The sequence below is a fragment of the Hyposmocoma kahamanoa genome, unplaced genomic scaffold, assembly GCF_003589595.1.
Source record: "Hyposmocoma kahamanoa isolate Upper Pololo Valley unplaced genomic scaffold, ASM358959v1 88, whole genome shotgun sequence".
Lineage (NCBI taxonomy): Eukaryota > Metazoa > Arthropoda > Insecta > Lepidoptera > Cosmopterigidae > Hyposmocoma > Hyposmocoma kahamanoa.
This window is the reverse complement of record NW_020654466.1, coordinates 14,046,197-14,068,388: the sequence shown is the minus strand read 5'-3', so window position 1 is coordinate 14,068,388 and position 22,192 is coordinate 14,046,197. Positions and strand designations below refer to the sequence as shown.

The following is a 22,192-nucleotide window of genomic DNA, read 5'->3' as shown; positions in this document are numbered from 1 at the left end:
AACCGGCGACAAGTACTGAGAATAGCCGGTTCACCTTGCGCATGCGCAGCGCCGTGGGAGCGCCGCGCCGATTTGTGTGAATTCCGCAGGGCACTACCGCATTTCTATGGGACGATTTTACTTTTGGTTTTGTGAATTGAATTAGAACAATAGTGTAAACGTGCAGACAACTGCTCGGCTTTATGTCTCAGACTTAAATTCAACTTTACTGCTCTTAGGATAGCAACACTTCAAATGTCAAAGTTTAAGCCTGACATGAAATCGACAAGTACATGAAAAAGAAACTATTATAATGATTTGTGTATATATTGTGTACAATTCTTGTAAGAAGGCATGACGTGTGAGTTGTAAAGAAGAATCCAGATTTCGGTGGCAGTTTGTGGCCCAAAAATGGCTTCTTGTAGGATTCCTAATAAGACAGTAATAAACGACTTGTCCGATGCTTTGTGAAATGTTAAAGGAGGAGTTCTTTATTCGACTGTAATTTGTAATTGTTTGTGTGTATGTTATGCTATTACTCCGACAAATTTGTGAACCGATTTCGATGATTATTTTTTGTTTTAAAGGGGGTTGGCTAATGGATATAATTCCACAATTCGGGGTCGGTTTTTCATATAAAACAGTTAATTATAAATTGCTAATTCTGTATTATAAAATACATAAATCTAGAAAATTATCATATTCAATACAAACGAAATCAATATGAGGTTTCAACCAAGGCGTTTGAAGTAATTGTTTCTAAAAAACAACTCATTTACATTTTGTACTTAGCCCACCTTATTTGCAAGTCAGTTAACATGATTACAGGTGACATTTATTTCTGCGATTGGTTGAGGTCGTAACTCAGTCGTGCTAGTTTGCCGGTTGTTACCACGACTTGTTGACAGTTGTGGTTACCCACAAATCTTGTACTCGATTATTGTATGTTTACCTAGACTTTGTGGTAGTTTTGAGGTCATTGTTTAATAGAAAATATCTGTACTTTTTAGCAGAATCGCGTCCCGGTTGAAATCCGGCTTACCTATGATATTGACAAAAATCTATCTAGTTCTTAGGTTTTCGCGATTTCACTTAAAAAATGAAACAATTTTTTCGGGTCTACATCGCGTATATCTGTTTTTTCAAACAAACCAACGTTTCGGACCGTTTACAGGTCCCACGGTCACGGCTGACTGACGTGACCATGAGACCTGTAAATGGCCCGAAACTTGTTCTTCTCAGGAGAGTTTGACTTGTCGATTTCAAGCGTGATTATTTAGTTGAATTTTAATTTTTGTTTATACATGGCTTCTCCGTGACTTGATGACATCAATGGGATAACTCCTAGCCTTCTGTGTGGAACGAAATTTAAATATTTTTTCTTACCAGTGAATCGGTGACTTACTTTAAACTTAACTTTTAGGAGCATTAGAGCCCCTTGTGAAAGAGTTCGTCCAGTGAAGTACTGCCACTTTGGTTATTTCTGCTGCCAAGCGGTAATGTGAGCGTTGCTGCATACTGATATTGAAGAGTAAGTGTGCTGGTGAAATTATAGGTACATGGGATTTGTCAACAATCTCTTGGGGTGATGAGCGCAGTGTTAGTGCCCGTCAGATCTATGCTATTTAAAACTATGAATGACACTGCAATGCTATGGACAAGCGAATTGCTTACCACCAGGCGCTAGACTTGTTCGTCCTGTCACTTGGTATAATAAAAAAAATGCATTTTCTTGAAATCTTTATTTAATGTAATTAATGACGTGGCAATTTAAGAATTTAATTGACGATTGTTTTCGTGTCAGTGATGCTGGCGCCTGAAGAGGCCGCTCCAAAGCGCTTTGACTCTTTAAAACTAAGGTCATAGACAATGATTGAGTTGTAAGTTGTTCCTATGTTAAATTTTATATGAAGAGAAGTACGTCTAGCTCGAGTTTATAGAGTTTATAGAGTCACTGGCTTACTAGAATTTTATTGTACAACAACCTTCGTGGTAACAAAACTACAATTTGCCATACGGCTATAAGCTCGTAATAGACGATTTGATCATCATTGACAATCTATGATACGCCATACGCATATTACCACATGGAGTGGACATTTTTTTTAAAAGTGTTGCCAACTAGACTTAAGCAAATGTTGCTAGACAGAAGGTTTAAAAGTTCCTAGTTGTTTCTAAAAAAATTGTGGCTGAAACTGTATTCCCAGTCCGTATGAAAAATCGACTCTTATGGTACTCATTATAAGGTTCATATTATAGACAAGCTCTTTATGGTCAACGCACAGGTAAAATGCCAATACTCCTCAAATAAGAAGCCTACAATTGAGTAGAGCGTTCACAAAGTTAGCTAAAAATGAAATCTAATTATATAGGCGCCAAAAAAGTCGCTCAATTTTTTCCTAAATACAAATAAAATGTCGTTTGTCAAAAAGTCGCGAAGTTGGCAACGCTGCTGTTAAACCTCCATCATTCGGCATTGGTAGCCACAGTCACGCCTTTCACGTCATCTTATACAGACTAATACGTCAAGAGCTCACTACTAAGCAAAAGTCAACTATACGAAAGGCGCAAAAGTTCATACTCTCGTCTTGTTTTCTTTATTAAGTGTGATAGCTAAAATCTATATGGTGTACCGTACAATCACCTTGCCACAGGGATCGCTTTGCCGGTGGTGACTCACGTGTAACTTGAATCTTGATGCGTGCAATCAACCGTGTGCGGATCTATTACATGTGACAAGGGCACTACGTAGCTGATATTATTAGAAGCGTAAATAAACAATAGTAAGAGAAAAACTGAGTTTATTTTTAAATACATATAAAAATATTGTTTTCTGAGTTAAATACTAGGAATGAAGTTTATTTATTCCGTATTCCATATTTCTTTTACAATTTATTCAGAGGACAATATACTATTGAATAGAGAACACTAAATACTGTATTACACCATTTGAATCTTTAAGCACGTATTGTTTAATATGCGTTGTTCAATGAAACATAAGAAAGGCACTATGTAAAAAAAAGCAATTCAGGCGCGTAACGCAAACTTTATTAATATATGCAGTAGTTATGCATTCATTTCCTTCATAATTGAATAAGCTATTATGTATTAACCACTAGACGTGTGTGCCGAGCATGGCCTTATACATAAAGACTATTATTTCTGTCCATCTCGTGTTGATTTAAATATTGATCATTTATATACCATCGTTCGAACTTACAACGATAATTAAAGAATTATAATTTTATTTTCGAATATTATTGCGTGCATTATTAGTATTCAATATGTAGTGTATTTATTTGAAATATTTCTATTTGAAAATACTCTACAAGAAATTGCAATTTAGCAATATGGATACCTGTTGTGCATCAGCTTATTCTGTTATTTATACAGAACTGTTATGTGCTGTCATTGTAAATTGTAATGTGTACATTTTATTAAGAATACCTCTTTCATTTATTCATTTCAAAGAAACATAAATCATATCTATGTACTGAAGAATGATTAAATATACATATATACAAAATAAAATAAATAATAATATTTGACTTCTCTTAAATATAGATGTTGATTTCCCAATCACTTTTGCTTATTTCTTAGTTCCTAGTAGATTTTTTCAAATTAAAGGTAATCCACTGAAACAAAAGGCAGTCGTAATCTTACTACGAATACATTCGCTCTGTTTCAAGCCATTGAGACGAGGCTCTAAGTCGACAAATGCAGAAACAAGTGAACGTCCTTGCACTAGGGTCACTCGACCGGTCAGTGGACTACATTTCTACAATACACTAACACTCTCGTTTTCAAATAGTGTACTACGAAAACCACTTTACGAGAGTACACGTACACGACACATAATTATTCTTACTTTGTACTATTACTTAGTTGCTAGTAAATATTCAAGGTTAATTAGTGTTGCTTACAGTTTAGTTTTAGGATAATGATTGTAGAGAAACTGATTATCGTAAATTATGAAGTCATATTCATGCATATTTTTTCTTGCTGGATTTAAAATTGCATATATTATTGGTTTTTTTTTCAAACAAGCCCGCGTTTCGGCCTCTCTACAAGTCACGGCGGTTTTTTTTATTAAACAGTCGTGTAAAATTAATGCAAACCACCTAATTCTGATCTATAGTTATAAAAATAATAAATTCTACATTTCTTGTTTTTAATTTAAAAAAAAACAATTCATTTTACGCAACACACGATTTGTAAAATTTTCGCTTATGAAAGATAGAAAAATAAAATAAAACATATTAACGAGCAGTACCGTAGTCATAAGTCTGCTTGGAATTTTTCATCAGTGGAAATACTGTTTTCGATCACAAGCCGTATTGTGTAATATAGTTATTGCGAAAAATAGCATTCGCGAGGGAACTCTATATATAAATTCCTTCATGTTTTGTGTTTTAATTCTACAGCAAAACTTATCTTTTTGCCTTATTCAGTAAGTATTATGTTTTGCTTTTTGTTACGTTACAAAATGCGTGTAATACTTAATCATCAATCATCATAATTTGTTTCAAGCAAAAAGATGGAAATTTTGTCTTTGTTCAGAATAACCAACAGATCTAATTACCGATGATTGTTGTATAAGGATTTATTTATTATCTATATAAATCAACACCCACTGCTTTACATAAATAAATATAAATTACTTATATAAAACAACATTTATAACTTGCATTTGGTCGGTGAGTGACTTTATCATTATTTGCAACTAATTGGTTTCTGAAGAGAAAACTTCTTTCTAATTCCGTACGCCGTTAGGTACTAGTTATTTCACTGGAATTCCGCAACAATGTTTTCTCATTACTCAGTTGGTTGAGCACTTTGAATATTACGTGTGAAAAGTCTCGTTTTCGGTACTTGGAACAACTGATTAGGAACGACATATTTTTCTTTTCAATCTTGTACTTAATATTAAAGTTAAATTTCTAACTATACTCTAGTCAAATTTGATGTAGAATAAACTGTATATTAAACCAAATGCTGTCGTAACTCAAAATTGTGGAATAGAGAAAAGACATTTGAAAGTTTAAAAAATTACTGAATTAAACCAATAAATTATATATTCTCGTTTATAAATGGATAACTAAATATTATGTATAACTATAAATAATCACATTAGTTAGTTTCTCAATTCTACAATTTTGAGTTACAACAGTAACCAAACATACACATTCATGTGCGAAATGTCAACAAACAAAAACATATATTATGACTTTTAGGGTTTTCATCTCAGACTGTTTTACAGTTAATGTAATTTTAATTGTTACAATAGTTTCCCCTAAAACTAAATTAGGCTATTGATAGTACTAATCTTGATATTATGTCTGTGGTAATTTTGTTCAAGTGATGTTTCAAATCACTAACTAGTGAAAATTATCAGTAATTAATTATTTATCAAACTGTGTCAACCCTAAAGATTTTTATATTTGATGGGAGATATTGCAAACATTGGATTTAAGTAGTAATTCAAGTTCAGAGTCAGAAATTTATGCTGAATGAGATATATAGTAACTTAGTACAAAATCTAATAATTTTGGTTCTTTTCCTCTACCAATACCTTTTATCTACCATTACCTTCTCATCTAGTGTCCACAGTGCAAACCGTTGGGCCACCGAAGTTGATAAATAATAAAAATGTCTAATACGTGTTCTAGAACAAATGTTACTTTTAATAATTCTTCAGAATTTACTTTCGTACAAAAATAAAAATATTTCAATAGATCGCTCTAAACGATGATAACTCTTTGCATAATGATGAAGCTCGTCCCCGGATGCTTGGATGTTTGAACTTACTAAACACAGATTTAAAAAGTGTCAGATAGTACAACACAAACTTAAAAGTTTATTTTTGGTAAATGTATTACGTTTTGTTAAATGTTATTGTAGATGTTAGTCTTGCGAGGTAGTTGTGAGGAGGAGAAAAAATTGCTGCGGACTTTTTTTTACTCAGTTGGTTGAGCACTTTGTTTATTACGTGAAAAGTTTTGTTTTCGGTACTTGGAACAACGGTTAAGAAATGATGTGTTTTGTTTTCAATCTTGTACTTACATACTTTTATTAAAATTCTTTGTTAATAATAAAAAAAATATACTTTGATTAAAATTAGTTTTGATTATGGGTGTACTTACATTTTACGTGTTATTAAAGATTCGACTAAATTAATAATTTAAACGTGCCAATAATGGAATGAGTGGACCTTGGGCAGTGCATTAAATACCTGCGGCTATCGGGACTATCTTAGCTGGCCATCAATTTCGGACATACGCCCCAGCGCTGGAACAATGAAGTGTTAGGACGGTGCTTCACATAGAACTAAGTAACCATTCTTGGAGTAACTATATACAATTTTGCACCTATTGATTAACTGCGCCCGTGACCCTAAGACATAAGAAAAGTCTCATGTGCATGTAATTTCACCAGCACCCTTACTCTTGAAAATCATAACACTGTAATGGTTATATTGCTACGTAGCGGCAGAAATAGGTAAGGTGGTAGTACTTCCCTGGACGAACTATTTCACAAGAAGCTCGACTGCTGCTACTATTCCATGACTCTTAACAAAACATTATATATGTACCAAAAATAAACTTTTAAGTTTCTGTTGTACTATCTGACACTTCTTAGATCTGTGTATAGTAAGTTCAAACGTGCAAGCGTCCCCCACCCGCGCTTCATCGTTTTGCACGGAGTTATCATCGTTTAGAGCGATCTATCTAAATATTTTTATACGAAAGTAAAATCTGATGAATTATCAAAAGTAATATTTATTCTAGAATATTATTACACATTTTTATTATTTATTAACTTCAGGGGCCCAACGGTTTGCACTTGGACGTTAGATGAGAAAGTAATGGTATATAAAAAGAAAGAAAATTATCAGATTTTATACTAATTTACTACATATCTCATGCAGCATAAATTTCCGATTCTGAACTTATTGCTACTGCTTGCACTTTGTTGTATTGTGTCAAAAAGGTTAAATAAATAACTAAATAAAATACAAAATTCTGTACCACTTAATTAACAAATAACGAATAAAACAACAATCCGTCTTCCAAGAACTCATTTCTAGATACATGCTATTCGCGTACAATACAATATTTAGAGGTCCGCTAATGGGGGATATCGCCTTGTACCGGACACAATACTATCTACCATCTTGACATGCTCCCTCCAGCCGATGTGGTGGAACGCCACTTTGACATACTTTGACATGGTGTGGGCTTAGACAAAGTTTAAATATCGCTGGTCGCAATCAGGTGAGGTAACGTGTCTGTAGATGGTCTAATGCATTCAGAATTATTGATTTTGACGGATTATTTTAGATCATAAATTGTTTGGGTTGTGTTTGTTTAGTAGTTATTAAAAACACAGTGAAAATAATTGGAAAGCGCTCATATAATATGGGAAGTGAATTGATAGAAAACACTCAACATGTAAAGTTCTTTGTTAAAACCTCCAACGATTTTTTTTTATCCTGAAGAACATGCATACGAAGAACCACATCTAACTTAAAATATCTAATAACATTGCAATAAAATAACACAGGTTATTAAAAAATATAAATAACACCACCCGTTTTATGACAACTAGTTACTGACATTGTATAATATATATTTAAATAAACAGGAAATTAAATACAAAAATATTACATCCCAGACAGCGAAGTAACCAAGTCAAAACAGTTAATTTACGAAACATGAACTTAAAGGTCGCACCAAATATAGCACATGGATTGCCAAAACGAAAATTAAGGCTCCACCTTGACTCCTAAAGGTTGGTATACGAACTTTTATTCAATAACATGAACTGGTTTCGTTCGTTTAGTAGTCTTTGTTTAATCCGAATTGCAATTTATGTAACGTTCGGTAAACAAAAAGATCAAATGTTATTTTTGATATTTAATTGCTTGATTCAAGGATTGAAAAACCATTATGAATTATATGTTTCTTTAAACTAAAAAAGGTTATTAATCAGTACAGAGTACTAAAACAACCGATCTCAAAAGTCATTCATCAACTAGTTTGGAGGTGGAATATTATGTTCAAATTTACTGGGACTACTACTGAGGTATCCTTTTTCCAACATAAAAATAATCATCAAAATCGGTTCACAAATGTCGGAGTTTTCCACATTGTTTCATCATTGTCGTTCAAATTTGTTACGAAGGCACCAAATAACAGTAAGATCGTGAAATATTTTTATTTTCGAGCAACTGCGAATGGCTGTTTTCATGTAGTAACCCAGAACGATCGGTAAAACCGACCACCGACCACGTCGATCGATGCATCGAAATACTTACACTATGCATACATTATCGACCTGGAAAAAATATAAAATGATATCTACTCAAGTAGATTATTTTTGGTTAAGTACTTACATAATTTGTAGGTACTTAACCCAAAATAATAGTCACGGAAGGTCTTGCATGAACTTGAACTTTCAACATCGATTTTAAGCAAAATCAAGAAAATTTGAATATACTTCCTAATTGCTTATTGTTATAATTATTATCACCGTGGCATGTTTAATCACACAATAAACTATACGTAATAAAATTATCATTTTTCAATGTTGTACCTTACGGACACGATAAATAATTAACATCCTTATAGGTTGACAATATAATGCCCTTCAAAACGCGCTGTAGCGTGACCAATGCCATGCCAGGTTTGTTGCACATTGCACTTTGATGCATAAATGGATTAACGTTTATTTTATGATGTCTAGAGTGAAGATCAGCCGTCAACTGCATCGAATGCGTGACGTCACAAAGGGCGTGTGGTGTATACCTATTGCATAAACAGTGAGATGCTATAAATACAATGACTCTTAGAGGATTATTGTTCTTCGCTAATAACACGTGAATGCAATTTATTAGCAATAGAACTCCTTGTGAAAGAGTTCGTCCAGAGACGAACTGCCATAGCTATTTCGGCCGCCTAGTAGAAATATGAACATTACTGCGTCGCAGTTTTAAGGGTGCTGGTGAAAATACAGGTACCTGAGGGTTGTCTACGTAATGTCTCGGTGACGGACGCGGTGGAACCTTCGTTGTTTGTGGGTTGAAAACTCTGAGTGGCAGTGCAACTGTTATGGCTGAGCGTGTCCAAACATAAACCCGACGCCTATTGACGCAAGGGATCCTTCGGCATTCCTACATGCAAGCGCAACACGGATGGCAATTACGCCGTGGTATCCTTAGGCATGTCGAAGTATACCGCAGAGAAAACGTGCTCGCGCTTAGGTTAGTCGTAACGTTGCAAGCAGGTTTATTATCAGTTGTATATTTAAAAATGGTCTTGCTGAAGAAGAAGAAGAATTGAGTTATGTTCCAAGTAGGTTTTTGTGTGAATAAACTTCGGAAGCTTGCCAAAGCATCCCGAAGGCTGCCGACTCTGTATAAGCTTACCTCAGCTTCAATTTTGTAGCTACAACCATTATTATTGAAATTTCAACTACAACTTCGTAATATTAAGGCATATTACTATTCGTCACCCAAAAATTCCCTGCCGTGCAGTCCCGCCAGTGGGCGTAGGGCGTTATTCGGCTTAAAATTTTATGTCGTAAATAAAAAAGCTATTAAAATTATTTACAATCGAGTTTTAGCGATGAAACATAGAGAAAAACAAACCTGCACGAACTGATTTTTTAAACAGGTATCATGTAAATATCTATATAATTACGTAATTACAACGTCTGTACAGTTGCTCGTGTCATGACACAATGTCACTCAATGCCACGCCCTTCAGAAGCAGTGCAGTGTGACGGAGCGTTGTTGCACTTGGTGCGTTACACAGATGACCATTGTTATGGTTAAACTTTAATTTGCACGCGAATTTCAGTTTATAAAACACGGAGCTGTTTAATTTGTAACATTTATACGATTTTCTGTAGCTTACAGTTTATGGACTAAATTACGTTTTCATGCCATGTTTTCCAAAAGAGTTTCCATAAGTTATACAAATACGGAAACACACAAATCTGTAGGTAATCAGGCCGCCATTCAGATCTCCATTGAAAACGAGTTAAGAGGAAAACAAGACTGCTTGTGATTTAAAAAAATCTTATGAAACTTTTTATTGTTTTTGTCGAAATTTCCAATTTCAGACACAATTGAGCCGCCTTGGATTTTTTATTCTTAGAACGCCAGTATACAAAAATACTACTATCGTCGAAGAAATACTTTAGAAAGTAAAATTTTAAATAGGGACTTATGGAGTAGACGTTTAGTATACCAAGTTCAGGATTGCACAATAGGTTTTGATTTTGAACATTGTTTAAGCTTAGGACAATTAATACCGAAAATCCAAGATTTCTTCGCGAAGAAAGCCGACAGGAAAATTTGTTTCGGCTCACCGGCATTCGGGAAGCTTAGCCACAGCTTCTGGTTGTAAATCCTATAATCTAAAGACAAAGACATTCTACCATTCACGAAAGGAGCCTCCCCACACGACCTGCCATTCCTTTCCTGTACAATTATCATGTACCTGTTGCCGACTGGCAAATGTTTTCTCCACGATGGCAAGCATTATGGTATTTGTCATCGATATGACAAGAGAGAGAACTAGTGCGAACCGAGACGTGGACATAAACAGTAAGCTTCATTCATAAATTTCAAGCTGCTCGGCGTGTGATGGAGCGAACTATGCTTAGGGTTTCTCTGATGGACCGAATTCTTAATGAAGTCGTATTTCAGAAAACTAAAATGACCGATATAACTCGCAAAATCTGTATATAGCTTTAACTGACATATCCATATAATCTTACCTCTATACAAATGTGTTCTGTGTTTTTTTATGACACCAAGTGACGTGGTGTTAAGCTACACGCTTATTCATAGCCGTTGCACTGCCACTCAGAGCTTTAATTCTTTTTTAATATTTTATTATTTAGAGAATGATAATAAATAATAATAAATAAATAAATAAATAAAAATAAATTCTTTAATAATAATTAATTTAATTTAATAAAAAAAAAAAAATTCGCAAAAATCTGAGGGATACTGCCACTGCGCTCTTCACCCTCAGAAATAAGTTGACAAGTCTCATGTACCTGCACATTTACCAAACCGGAATGCGGTAATGATCATATTACTGCTTAGCGGCAGAAATGGATAAGGTGCTGCCACCTTACTTCTTAGTAGGTACTATTCTTTGGTTGCACCCCCCATTTCAACTGTTAAATTTCTATTCTAAGGTTGCCTGGACGAAATTGCTACTTAGCATTAAGACCGCCTGTTGTACATTATCTTTCTCTGTGACACTTACATTATGTTCTGTTTTGTCACTGTAATTTTTAATGTGCAATAAAGAATATTTCATTCATTTATTCATTCTTAAACGTACTCTTTCACATGAGCTCTACTGTTTTTAATTATCATAGCGGATATTGTTATGTAAATTATTAATTGCCAAACTTGCTATTTCATTTTAGAAACAAACCCGCCGTATAAAAAAATGTATTTATATCTTTGCGCCATTAAGAACATCAATGTATACATTTACTACTCAGCCGCTTCATTTATCATACACTTTTTTTGTAACTTTTTATCTATAGTACAATGGTATCGATTCCAGTAGTAAAACAATTGAAGTTTGAGTTGGATAGATCAATCATGTTAATAATGATATAGTTCTTAATCTCGAAGGTTGAAGTTTTTTTATTTCGTATTGGCAATGTGATTTATCTATCATAATCAACTGTGTAAGTGGTGTTTTCGTGATGTCATGAATCATGATTACAAAATACATACATAAGTCTTATTCAATATTTATTTTGATGTTCATATTGAATTAGAGATTTCAATATAAATTTATTACGCGGTTCTATTGTTGCAACAGTCTTTACCTATATGAAACAAAACACAGGTTCAGCCCATAAGCCTGAAAATATAACTGTGTAAACTACGCAGGGTGGAAATCTTGTAGTAGTAGAGCTCCTTGTGAAAGAATTCGTCCAGGGAAGTACTGCCACCTTAACAATTTCTGCCACCAAGCAGTATAGCATTATAGCGTTCCCAATGATTAAGATCATTGGTCGTTCCGGTTTGAATGGTAAGGATGCCTGTTGAAATTACAGGGGACTTGTCAACTTCTGCCTAAGGGTGACTGGTGCAGTGACAATGCTCAACAGATCTTTGCGATTTAAAGCTCTGAGTGCCAATGCAACTGCTATGGATAGGCGTGTGTCGCTTACCACCAGGCGCACGACTTGTTCGTCCGAGCACTTTGTGTCACATAAAAAAAAATTGGGAGCAGACATTGAAAGCAACAAGCAAAACCATAATAGGAAGTGACGATACTTGATTGATTTTACCTACAAAACCTTACTTACCTAACCTTAGTGGAATAGGGTCGGATGGCGTCATAAAAAAGAGAAAAGAAACATACCTAGTTCTTTTTTGACATTTTTCTCTAAATTTGTGAATGTAAATGGTAAATCCAAGAGTTAGGGATCTTTAGGTCTCTTCAATTTATCTATAGTCACACGGTTCAGCTAGCCATTAGGATCTCTATGTGAAGCCTGAAAATCAGCAATGCTGAGTCTTCGTTCTTTTTGTCCACATTACTATTCTTCTGTTTTAATTGTTCGCTTATATTTGATTATGTGTTTTGTGGGTAAATAAACGTTTTATTTTATTTTATTTTTTTATATTATATCAATGTTGGACATTACTATAGATTTACCATAACTACCCCCTTTGACAAATGGGCGAATGATAGCACTCAAGAATCGTATTTCAGGAAGTAATACCAGTATTTTTTAAATATTTTGTATAAGCGCAATGGCGATATCGTAATAACAAAATACTGTTTATTGGATGCTAAAATATAACTCTGCCTGGCTACGTTTTGTTATTTGTATTAGTCCACAGTTAGAAGTTCATATACATTTTGGGACTACGAACTTGATCCATATTTAGAGCAAGAATTTCAAGGAGGTTGAACTCTATTAAAATGTTGCCATAAGGTATCTTTACAACTGAAACTACATATAGCACCCTTGGTGTAATTAGGCCGCATCTTTTGACGACCTTGGTGACCCAACGGTTTGAATGAGCGCTCTGGATGCGGAGGTCACGGGTTCGATTCCCGGTAAGTAATATTTTACGATTGTTCTGGTCTGGGTGTTCGGGTAGTGCCTTCTCTTTGCGGGAATTCTCTATGCGGGAATAACAGTATCTCGCGCTGTATGTCGCTCTCCCTACTGGATTTATAAATTTGATGTTTCTACTAGTAACCAATTATCACACTGCATGTTAACGTAATTCGTCACAACACTATCCTATATCAATAAATCACGCTCCACAATTTGTCATCGGTCATAATGACTTATTGATGTGTGGCGGCCAACGGGTCGTTCGCCTCAACGCGGACAGGTGGTTTGTAAAAAATGACATGTTGGGCATTGTTTAGGATGACAGCTAGCGATGAGTCGAACAGTTGGTAATTTTTTGCTAGAAATTTATTTTGTTTATAACTTATGAAAACATTACAACCGCATGGGTCTCGACTTCGAAAAGCGATAAGCAACAGCGTCTCACTGTAAATGCTGTTGCAGATTAATAATATTAATAATAATAACTTACTAATTTTTATTTAAAGCTTTTTTACGTTACTAAGTGACTGGACGAACAAGTCGTGCGCCTGATGGTTAACATTGCGCCTGCCCATAATAGTTTTAAATCCCAAACATCCGAGGGCCACTGCCACTGCGTCCTTAACCCTGAGACATATGTTGACAAATCTTATGTGCCTGTAATTTCATCAACTACCTTACCTTTTGAAACCGGAACACATTGCCGCTTGGCAGAGATAGGTAAGGTGGCAGTACTTCCCTGGACTAGCTCGTTCACACGGAGCTCTATTGCTACTAAACTACATAAATAGTTATATACAAATATAGTGTAGTCGACATTATACGATTTCTTCGAAAGTCGACAGTATATCTTTCAATTTTTCTACCCAATATTCGAGTAGGTATATGTATGTCGTCATCACAAAGGACATCACGCGTGCGAGTGACAGGATATTCAATAGGCTATCTTAGTCTTTCGGCGCCATTTTCTACCGTCTGTTAACGACCTTTGGGCACTGTTGTGTGTTCCATACTTTATTCTGGTGCCTTTGATGTTGTTTAATGCCTGTTTGGTGTTCGACGTCACTGGATCATTCTCTAAATAATAATTATAACTTTTTTTAAAAAAGGAAATCGACTTCAAAAGTTCGTGGAATTCCATATATTTGCCAAGTTTTATTGAAATCGGTTACCGGAAAGTGTGCTACACCGGATTCATCTCCTAGTTTGCCACCCTTAGAGGTGGAATATTTTAGTCAAATTTAAATAGAACCAATGCTGAGGTACCTTCTTTTCTACAAAAAAAAAAAGAATTATAGAAATCTGTTCACAAAAGCCGGGGTAATCGCGTAACATACACAAAAATACAATCGAATTGAGAACCTCCTCCTTTTTAAAACTAGGTTAAAAAGCTGTTAAAGATCGTATATATGCCATTTTGTATTTTTTTAAATATTATACTAGCCGGTCAACCTGATGGTTAACGTGGTTAACGTGGACTTTATTTGCGAATACAGGGAAGTTTTCTCAATACAGCAAGCAGCAGTAGAGCTCCATAGTAGCAGTAGACCTCCTAGTGAAAGAGTTCGTCCAGGCAAGTACTGCCACCTTTCCTAAATCTGCCGCCAAGAGGTAATGCCAGCATTACTGCATTTCGATTTGGAAGGATAAACGTGCAGGTGAAATTAAAGACACATGGGAGTTTTCCACTTACGTTTCAGGGTGACTCAGATCTTTGCGATTTAAAGTTCTAAGTGACAATGCAATTGGTATGGACAGGCTTGTCGCGTACCACCAGGCGCACAACTCGTTCGTCTCGTTCTTGGTATCACAAAAAGTCTCTGCAACTATTGCGAACAGGCGTATAGCTTTAAAGCAGCTTTATCTATTTAAAGCTCTGAGTGGCACTGCAACTATTATGGGCAGGCGTGTCGCTTACCATCAGTCATACGTTCCGTACCGCCACTTGGTATCATAAAAAAATGTCTTATCTACTCTGGCACACAAGTCTTCAAGTCTTCTGTGCTTGTGTTTTAGCTTATTTTCCCTATTCTTCAATCCGGAACACAATAATGGTGCGTTGCGGTAAAAATAAGTAAAGCGGAACCTACCAAGTTGGTTGTGCACGGTCAAAAACTCAACCACAAATAAAATGTGACCAAGACTTCGTCACCGCTTGGTGGTGTTTGGAATTTCTCCCTTTTAGTTAATCGACATATAATTCTATAGGGAAAAAAAAACTTTACTTAATACTATAGTCAAGAAATATCGCACGTAAGTCACGTTTGACGTTTTCTCCGTCGCCTGGGACACGGTAAAAATGGAAAAACTTTCCGCTCCGCTTAAATAACTACTCCCCCGGGATATTTAGTATGTGACCATCCTTACAAGCGTCTTCTAGAAAGGAAAAATGTATAATGTACCGAATTACTTCTTGCCTACTTACATCTGTTTTTTGATACAACTTGCAAATATAAACCCCTTCTATAGTGCTGAACGATGGGACAGATAAGACTTGATCTTGTTAATTAAATATCTATTTAAAAAAAATATAATGCTCGAGTAAATTCATACTTGCAGAACTTAATATTATGCTATTATTTGAGTACAGTAATCTCTATTTTAAGATAACTTCAAATCGTATATTACAGGGCAACCTAAAAAAATACAAATAGCCGTTATTAAGCTAAAAGATAGTTTGGTCAATCCGTCGATTCCCAAGTAATACTGGAAATAAATAGCACCTAGGAAGTGTGTACACACAGCTATGTAACATTTTGGCACTCCTCCATGGAGTTCAATAGAACCATGCAGTCCCAACGGAAGCACCGACGTATGCGATGAATAACCAACACATTACATAAAGCATTGTACACCAAAAGAAAATGTTAATCCAATGCTTCTGTAATTATATTACGGTTTAGCCTTGGTTTTCCTTCAGTTAATTACTAGCAAGGAACTGGAACAGCCGATTTCACTTCTTCATTTAATGTTGGCAGTTAGTAATTTAGCAATTTTCATGAATAAAGTTACTTTAGCTGTAATAAATACTAGCTGTGGAATTAGAAATTAAAATTTCTGTGTTGTTATAAGTGTTAAAATTATGTGTAAAATAAAAGAAAATAAACAGTTAGTGACTACATTTAAAGTGGTATTTCAATAATTTTTTCTGTGGAAAAGTGTATGAGTGTTCATGGTAACTGTTTTCTCTCTAAGTGACCATGGCGCCATCAAGCGACGGCCGCGTGTACTATTGCAATTTATGGCAAGCTCACCGACGAGTGTTGATTCGGATTTTTCTAGCTTCAACTACTCGATAGTAGATGTCGCTGTAAGCACTTTACTTTTACGTGGACTATACAAAATGCTTTTTTTAACTTTATTTACAATATGCATCTATTTTTTACAGGCTGAACCTGGAGATACTATAGCAACTACCAAAGAAGGTTAGTATTAATTATTATCTATGGGTATTTAATAAGTATATGCAATTTTTTATTGTTTAACTCTATTTTACCTTTTTCTTCTTTACCGAACTTTGAGGTTTATATACTTGTCCATTCACTTATAAAGGGCAATGTTTACACAGTCACATTACCTGTTAGGTTTTTCCTTTACGTTTTTAATTTTAATATCATCTAAATGATGTAGTACGTTATTTTAATATGAAATGTTAATTATGTATTTTTTATCTTCTACAGAGGAATGGGTGACGAAGAAAAAGAGCGAAGTGACGACCACTCGTCAGATCGCCACAAGAGTCAAACGCGAGTTGGTGTTGGAAGATGGGAAGATACTCAGCGACTCCGGGCCTAAGATTTCCACGTCAGTGAATGAGGATACGCATACTTCTAATTATCAGCAGACTGAGGTGAGATATTATAACCTTGGAAAAAAATAGACAGGTTGATAGTGATTTTATTTAAAAGACACAAGGTAATGATTTTATCCTTTTATCGATGGGCATAGAATGTACGTTCCGGGCAGCTATTTCGAAATTATTATAATAAAATTTCAGTAGAGAAGTTTTCAACCATTATGATAATACGATTTTTCTTTATCTTTTTCAAAAGCATCGGGTACCTGATGATCAAAAAGAAAAAGTTGAAAATGACGCGGCTCTTGAAAGCGGACACGTTATAGGTGCTATTGGAGCACCTTATGATGGTAAGTCAAATTACTTTTACACACCCTCGTAGAAAGATTAAGTAGTCAACATACTAGGCGTTTTAGCGTCTCGTCTTATAATTTGTAAAAAAGTTCTAAAAAGCTCAACAATTTTATTGTACACAGAAATCGATAGTCTCCAAACTTTCGGTGGCGAAGTGGCTCCGGCGAATGCGAAAGTACTCGTCTCATCCCGCGTGGTGGCCAACCCGGATGGCAAAGTGCGCGAGAGTCGCGACCGGAAGGTGCTCACGCGCAACGTCACTGACCGCGTGCTGGAAACCGAGGAGCGCTTCCACCGTGGCGATACTACGCATGATGTGAGTATTAGAAAATAAGATACTTTTATTGCATTGTACATTGATTTCATTAATTTAAAATACAGTCATAAATTGGGGCTATTCAAGAATTGAGTGAGTACGCATTTTTTTGAGAAATGACTGATATCGTCGCTTAACATCAGGTTCCTTGTGAAAGTAAATGAATAAAAACCTTGATCTTAATAACTGTAATCGTATGACATCGTATCATTTACTTTATTACAGTCAAGTAAAGATATTAAGTCAGAAGTCGTAGTAGCTGCATTTATTATTAATTTGGCTTGCTCACATTTTTATATGAAATATTTGATTTATGACACTATTATATTTTTTTTGCTACAATAATGCCGCATAATAATGCATATTATGAATTAAACATACATAACACAATGTATGGATACTTGCGATTAATTAGAACTGTAAAAACCATACTAATCGAAATTAAATTACAGTGTGCATCGAAAACTGTTCAAAACCAAAAGAATATATAACATAAAAAAGCTATAATTATAAGAAAATCTCCATTAGCTAAGATCATGTAATTAATCAGTGAGCATATATAATATCATCGTGATTAAAATTTGTGTTAAATAAAACTACTTCTCCAAAAAATTTCAACACTAACCTTTAAATATCCATTTAGAAGTACTTAATCAAACTACAATTTTGATATTAGTTAATCTTTTACTTCCTTCTCGTTTTCTATAAATAAAATTATATGCATTTACTGTATCGAATGTAAGCTACAAAGCTTTATGCATTTGTTTACGGTCTCGGTATTTTTTTATTCATTATACGTTCTAAATTTAAGTAAATCTGTTTTTTCGTGCCTTTGTGCACTGACGCTTGGGGTTGCCTCATATAAATTATACAATAACCATGGTGATTTGACAAGCGATCCTAAGGTGCAGGATTATTTTTATTTATATTTTAAGTAATCGTATTTTCATCTTCTTTGTTTTGTGTGTCACTGCTGAAGGTCGTATCCCGAAAATTTATTTGTACGAGCTCTTAGTACTTTGTCCGATCTTTTGGTAGCAGTAGAGCTCCTTGTCAAAAAGTTCGTCCTGGGAAGTACTGCCACCTTACTTATTTCTGTCGCCATGTTAGCATTACTGCATTTCGGTTTTGAAGGATAAGGATGCTGGTGAAATCATAGCCACATGGAACTTGTCAACTTACGTCTCAGAATGACAGGCGCAGAGGCAGTGCCCCTCTGATCTTTGTGATTTAAAGTTCTGAGTGCCACTGCAACTGTTATAACAGGCGTATCGCTTATCACCAGGCGCATGTTTGGTTCATCTCGTTACATGGCGTCATAAAAAGGTAAGATTGTGGCCAAGAGTGTGTCTGTTTTATATTAAAAAAATTAACAAGCAAAAGACTCGCGTTTCTTATTGAAAGTTACAAAGTAGTCCAGCTTATTTTATTGGATCATATCCCGTATACTCTTTCAGTTACTTTTTGTTGACATATTTATTTCGATCGTAATTGCGAATGACACCGGAAATATATATTTTTTATGATGTCAAGAGACGGGACGAACAAGTGCTGTATATGGTGGTAAGCGAAACGCGTGCCATTCAAAGCTTTAAATCGCAAAGATCTGAGGGGTACTGGCACTGCACCCGTCTTTGATACATAAGTTGTCAATTCCCATGTGCCTGTAATTTCACCAGCACCTTTATTTACCCTTCAAAACTGAAACGCAGTAATGCTCACAGTACTGCTTGACGACAGAAATAGTTAAGGTGTCAGTACTTCCTAAGACGTATTCTTTCACATGAAACTCTTAACAAATATGTTTCACAGTGTTATGGACTTCGATCGTAAATAATGTAAATGCCACACAAAAATGTTTTGTCTAAAAAGTCAGACGCAACTTTTACAAAAAAGCCGTGGTTCATTTGCATTTTACACATATTACTTCTTAACTTTACCTTGGCATATAAATCAGTATATGCGTGTATACATACGTGCTTGTACCATGAATTATGAATTTATAAATTAATTTACAAAAATGATAACTTACGTTTTATAAAGTTAAGTTATAAATAAAAAAATTCAGACGGTATTCAAGTAATGAATCACATTACATATATATAGGAAATGAAACGATTTTTCCGGATTTCAATCGCGTACATTTGTTTTTTCGAACAAACCAAACGTTACGGGCCCTTTACAGGTCTCATGTGTAACAATCGCGAAAATCTAAGAACTCGACATTACTTACATTTTTCTTAAATATTATTCATAATGCTTGCTTCAATAATCCCCGTTACATTAGCGATTTACGAATGCTTTTACCCTGATGACGCAGTTATCGCACTCTATAAGATGTTAGGGACGTGGGTGCAATGTCAGGGTTCGATTCCTGCCAGTCGATACCGCATGATAGACGCTAATGGACTCCATGGGAACATGAAGTAATTTCTAGATTGTAGCACTATTCCTGGAGTAAGATAAAAATTGTATTTTTAGCACGAGGTGAAGTTTTTGAAAAAAGTTTTTTGAGACGAAAGTGCCACGTCTTTATGACGATAAAGTATTTGAAAATGTGATGTGGCGAATTATAGAGCGCCTCTAACGGTTATAGGAAGAACTATACTTCGTTTTTTTAAGTATTACCCAAACATAAGGAAATTTTGGGTCTTTTGTCAGGTGCCATTTCTTTCAGGAACGGAAACTTTTCATTAAATAATAACTTATATCGAGTCATTTGTAAAAAAGGGTGCTGGTGAAACTACAGGCACATGGGACTTGTCTACTTATGTCTCAGGGTAACGGGCGCAGTGGCAGTGCCCCTAAATTCTTTGCGATTTAAGGCTCTGAGTGGCCCTGTAACATTGCAACTGTCATGGATAGGCGTGGTGCTTACCACCAGGCGCACGACTTGTTCGTCCCGTCACTTGGTATTATAATAATCTCAGTACAGAGTACTAAAAAAACCGACCTCAAAAGTACGTAGAATTATATATAATTATCAAGTTTTATTGAAATCGGTTACCGGAAAGTGCGCAAACCCGGATTCATGCCCTACTTCGCCACTATACGGGACTTGACACAGGAGATAATAAAAATCGGTTCTCGGAAAAGCGCCTTGAATTGAAGAATAGCAAAAACAACCATTAAAAAAATTGCTCCTTGTAATAAAATTTAGGCACTGTTATAATAATCTCAGTACAGAGTACTAAAAAAACCGACCTCAAGTACGTGGAATTACGTCTATTTGCGAAGTTGTAATGAAATATTCCCTAGTTCGCCACTATACAGGACTTGACACTGGAGATAATAAAAATCGGTTCTCACTACTCAAAGTATATTGAGAGAAAAATGCCTTGAATTGGAGAAATAGCAAAATCAGCCATTAAAATAATTGCTCCTTAATTTAATTTAGGCGCTATTTATAAAAGTGAACCTTCATGCGTGAACAGCCACCTTAGAGGTGGATGATTTTCTTCAAAATGAAATGGGACAGCTATGGAGGTATCCTCTTTCCAACAAAAAAAGAATCATGAAAATCGTTTCACAAATAGGTACCGGAGTTATCGCGTAACATACATACAAAAAAAAACACAGTTGAATTGAGAACCTCCTCCTTTTTTGAAGTCGGTTAAAAATAATCATTTATCAATAGTTCTCACGACTTTATTTATTTATTACTGTAATTTCTTCTCTGAAGAAAAAGGTTTGCTATCACTGCTACTTTGTTTACAGTTTTTCTAATTGTAAAAAAAACGAAGTAATAGCTACCTATTGACATTATAACTCATGATAGTTCTCATTATAACTCATGATAGTTACAAAAGTTCAGGTACTTACATAAATTTGTAGTGAAATTATTCGCTTGAACTCCCGTAATTTATAGACACTAGACGTTGATTAAAACTGTATTAACTAGTTACATTGTAAATTGAAGTAGGTTTGGAAACCGTTTGACAATTCCTTAACATTGTAAATGTATGTTTATAACTACTATAATACTTAATGTAGATATAGTGGGGTACACTCCGCACATCTGGTGCAGCAAGCGAACAGCTACAGGTGAAGACTGAAAATCAGCAATGCTGAGTCTTTGACTTTTTTGTAAACTTTGCTCAATTGTATTTTCTATTACTATTTTGTTGTGATTTCTATATTTTGTGGAGAAATAAGTGTCTTTTTAATTTCTCTTGCTCTAAAAGTACGACGATATAGTCTTACCTAGCGGGAGTAAAGAGCATCCTTTAATATCTAGGGAGTAAAAAGTAGCTAATTTTTTAAGTTACTTCGAGCCGATAAACTCAAACAGCCAGTAGTACGCTCGGTTTTAGTTCCGTGCTTTTTCCGCATAGACGGTGGCGCCATTTTATTTTCCCACGTAAGTGCGTTTGTTGTATCTGTGTCTGGTTGGAAAAAAAAAATACCGCGAAAACTTTTCAGAATTTTGGTTCGTAATTTTGTTGTAGAGCGAAAACAATTTAATTTTTTTTTCTCTCAATCGAAGTGAAAACTAAAGTTTTGACCTTGGGTCTAAATGCTAATATAAACCCTTGGAATAATGGACACCGAACCATCTCGGGTATTATATTGGCTCGTTTTAGTCACTCGATAAAAATATGCTATTTTTACTATTTTATTTTTGTAAAGGA

The 22,192-nt window shown here is 35.0% G+C and overlaps 1 protein-coding gene across 2 annotated transcripts in view; it reads left to right on the top strand.

Moving 5' to 3' along the window:
* Positions 1-22,192, top strand: part of LOC113235578 — a 182,604-nt gene that overhangs the window by 51,476 nt on the left and 108,936 nt on the right. Inside the window, exons 1-5 of one of the 2 annotated variants that reach the window (XM_026471321.1) lie at positions 16,253-16,405; positions 16,484-16,520; positions 16,776-16,945; positions 17,148-17,241; positions 17,368-17,561. In XM_026471321.1, coding sequence (XP_026327106.1) covers positions 16,268-16,405; positions 16,484-16,520; positions 16,776-16,945; positions 17,148-17,241; positions 17,368-17,561 — 633 coding nt within the window. In that variant the 5' untranslated portion in view covers positions 16,253-16,267. Of the gene's footprint in view, positions 1-16,252; positions 16,406-16,483; positions 16,521-16,775; positions 16,946-17,147; positions 17,242-17,367; positions 17,562-22,192 lie in introns of those variants that run through there. The other variant, XM_026471322.1, reaches the window with a different exon arrangement.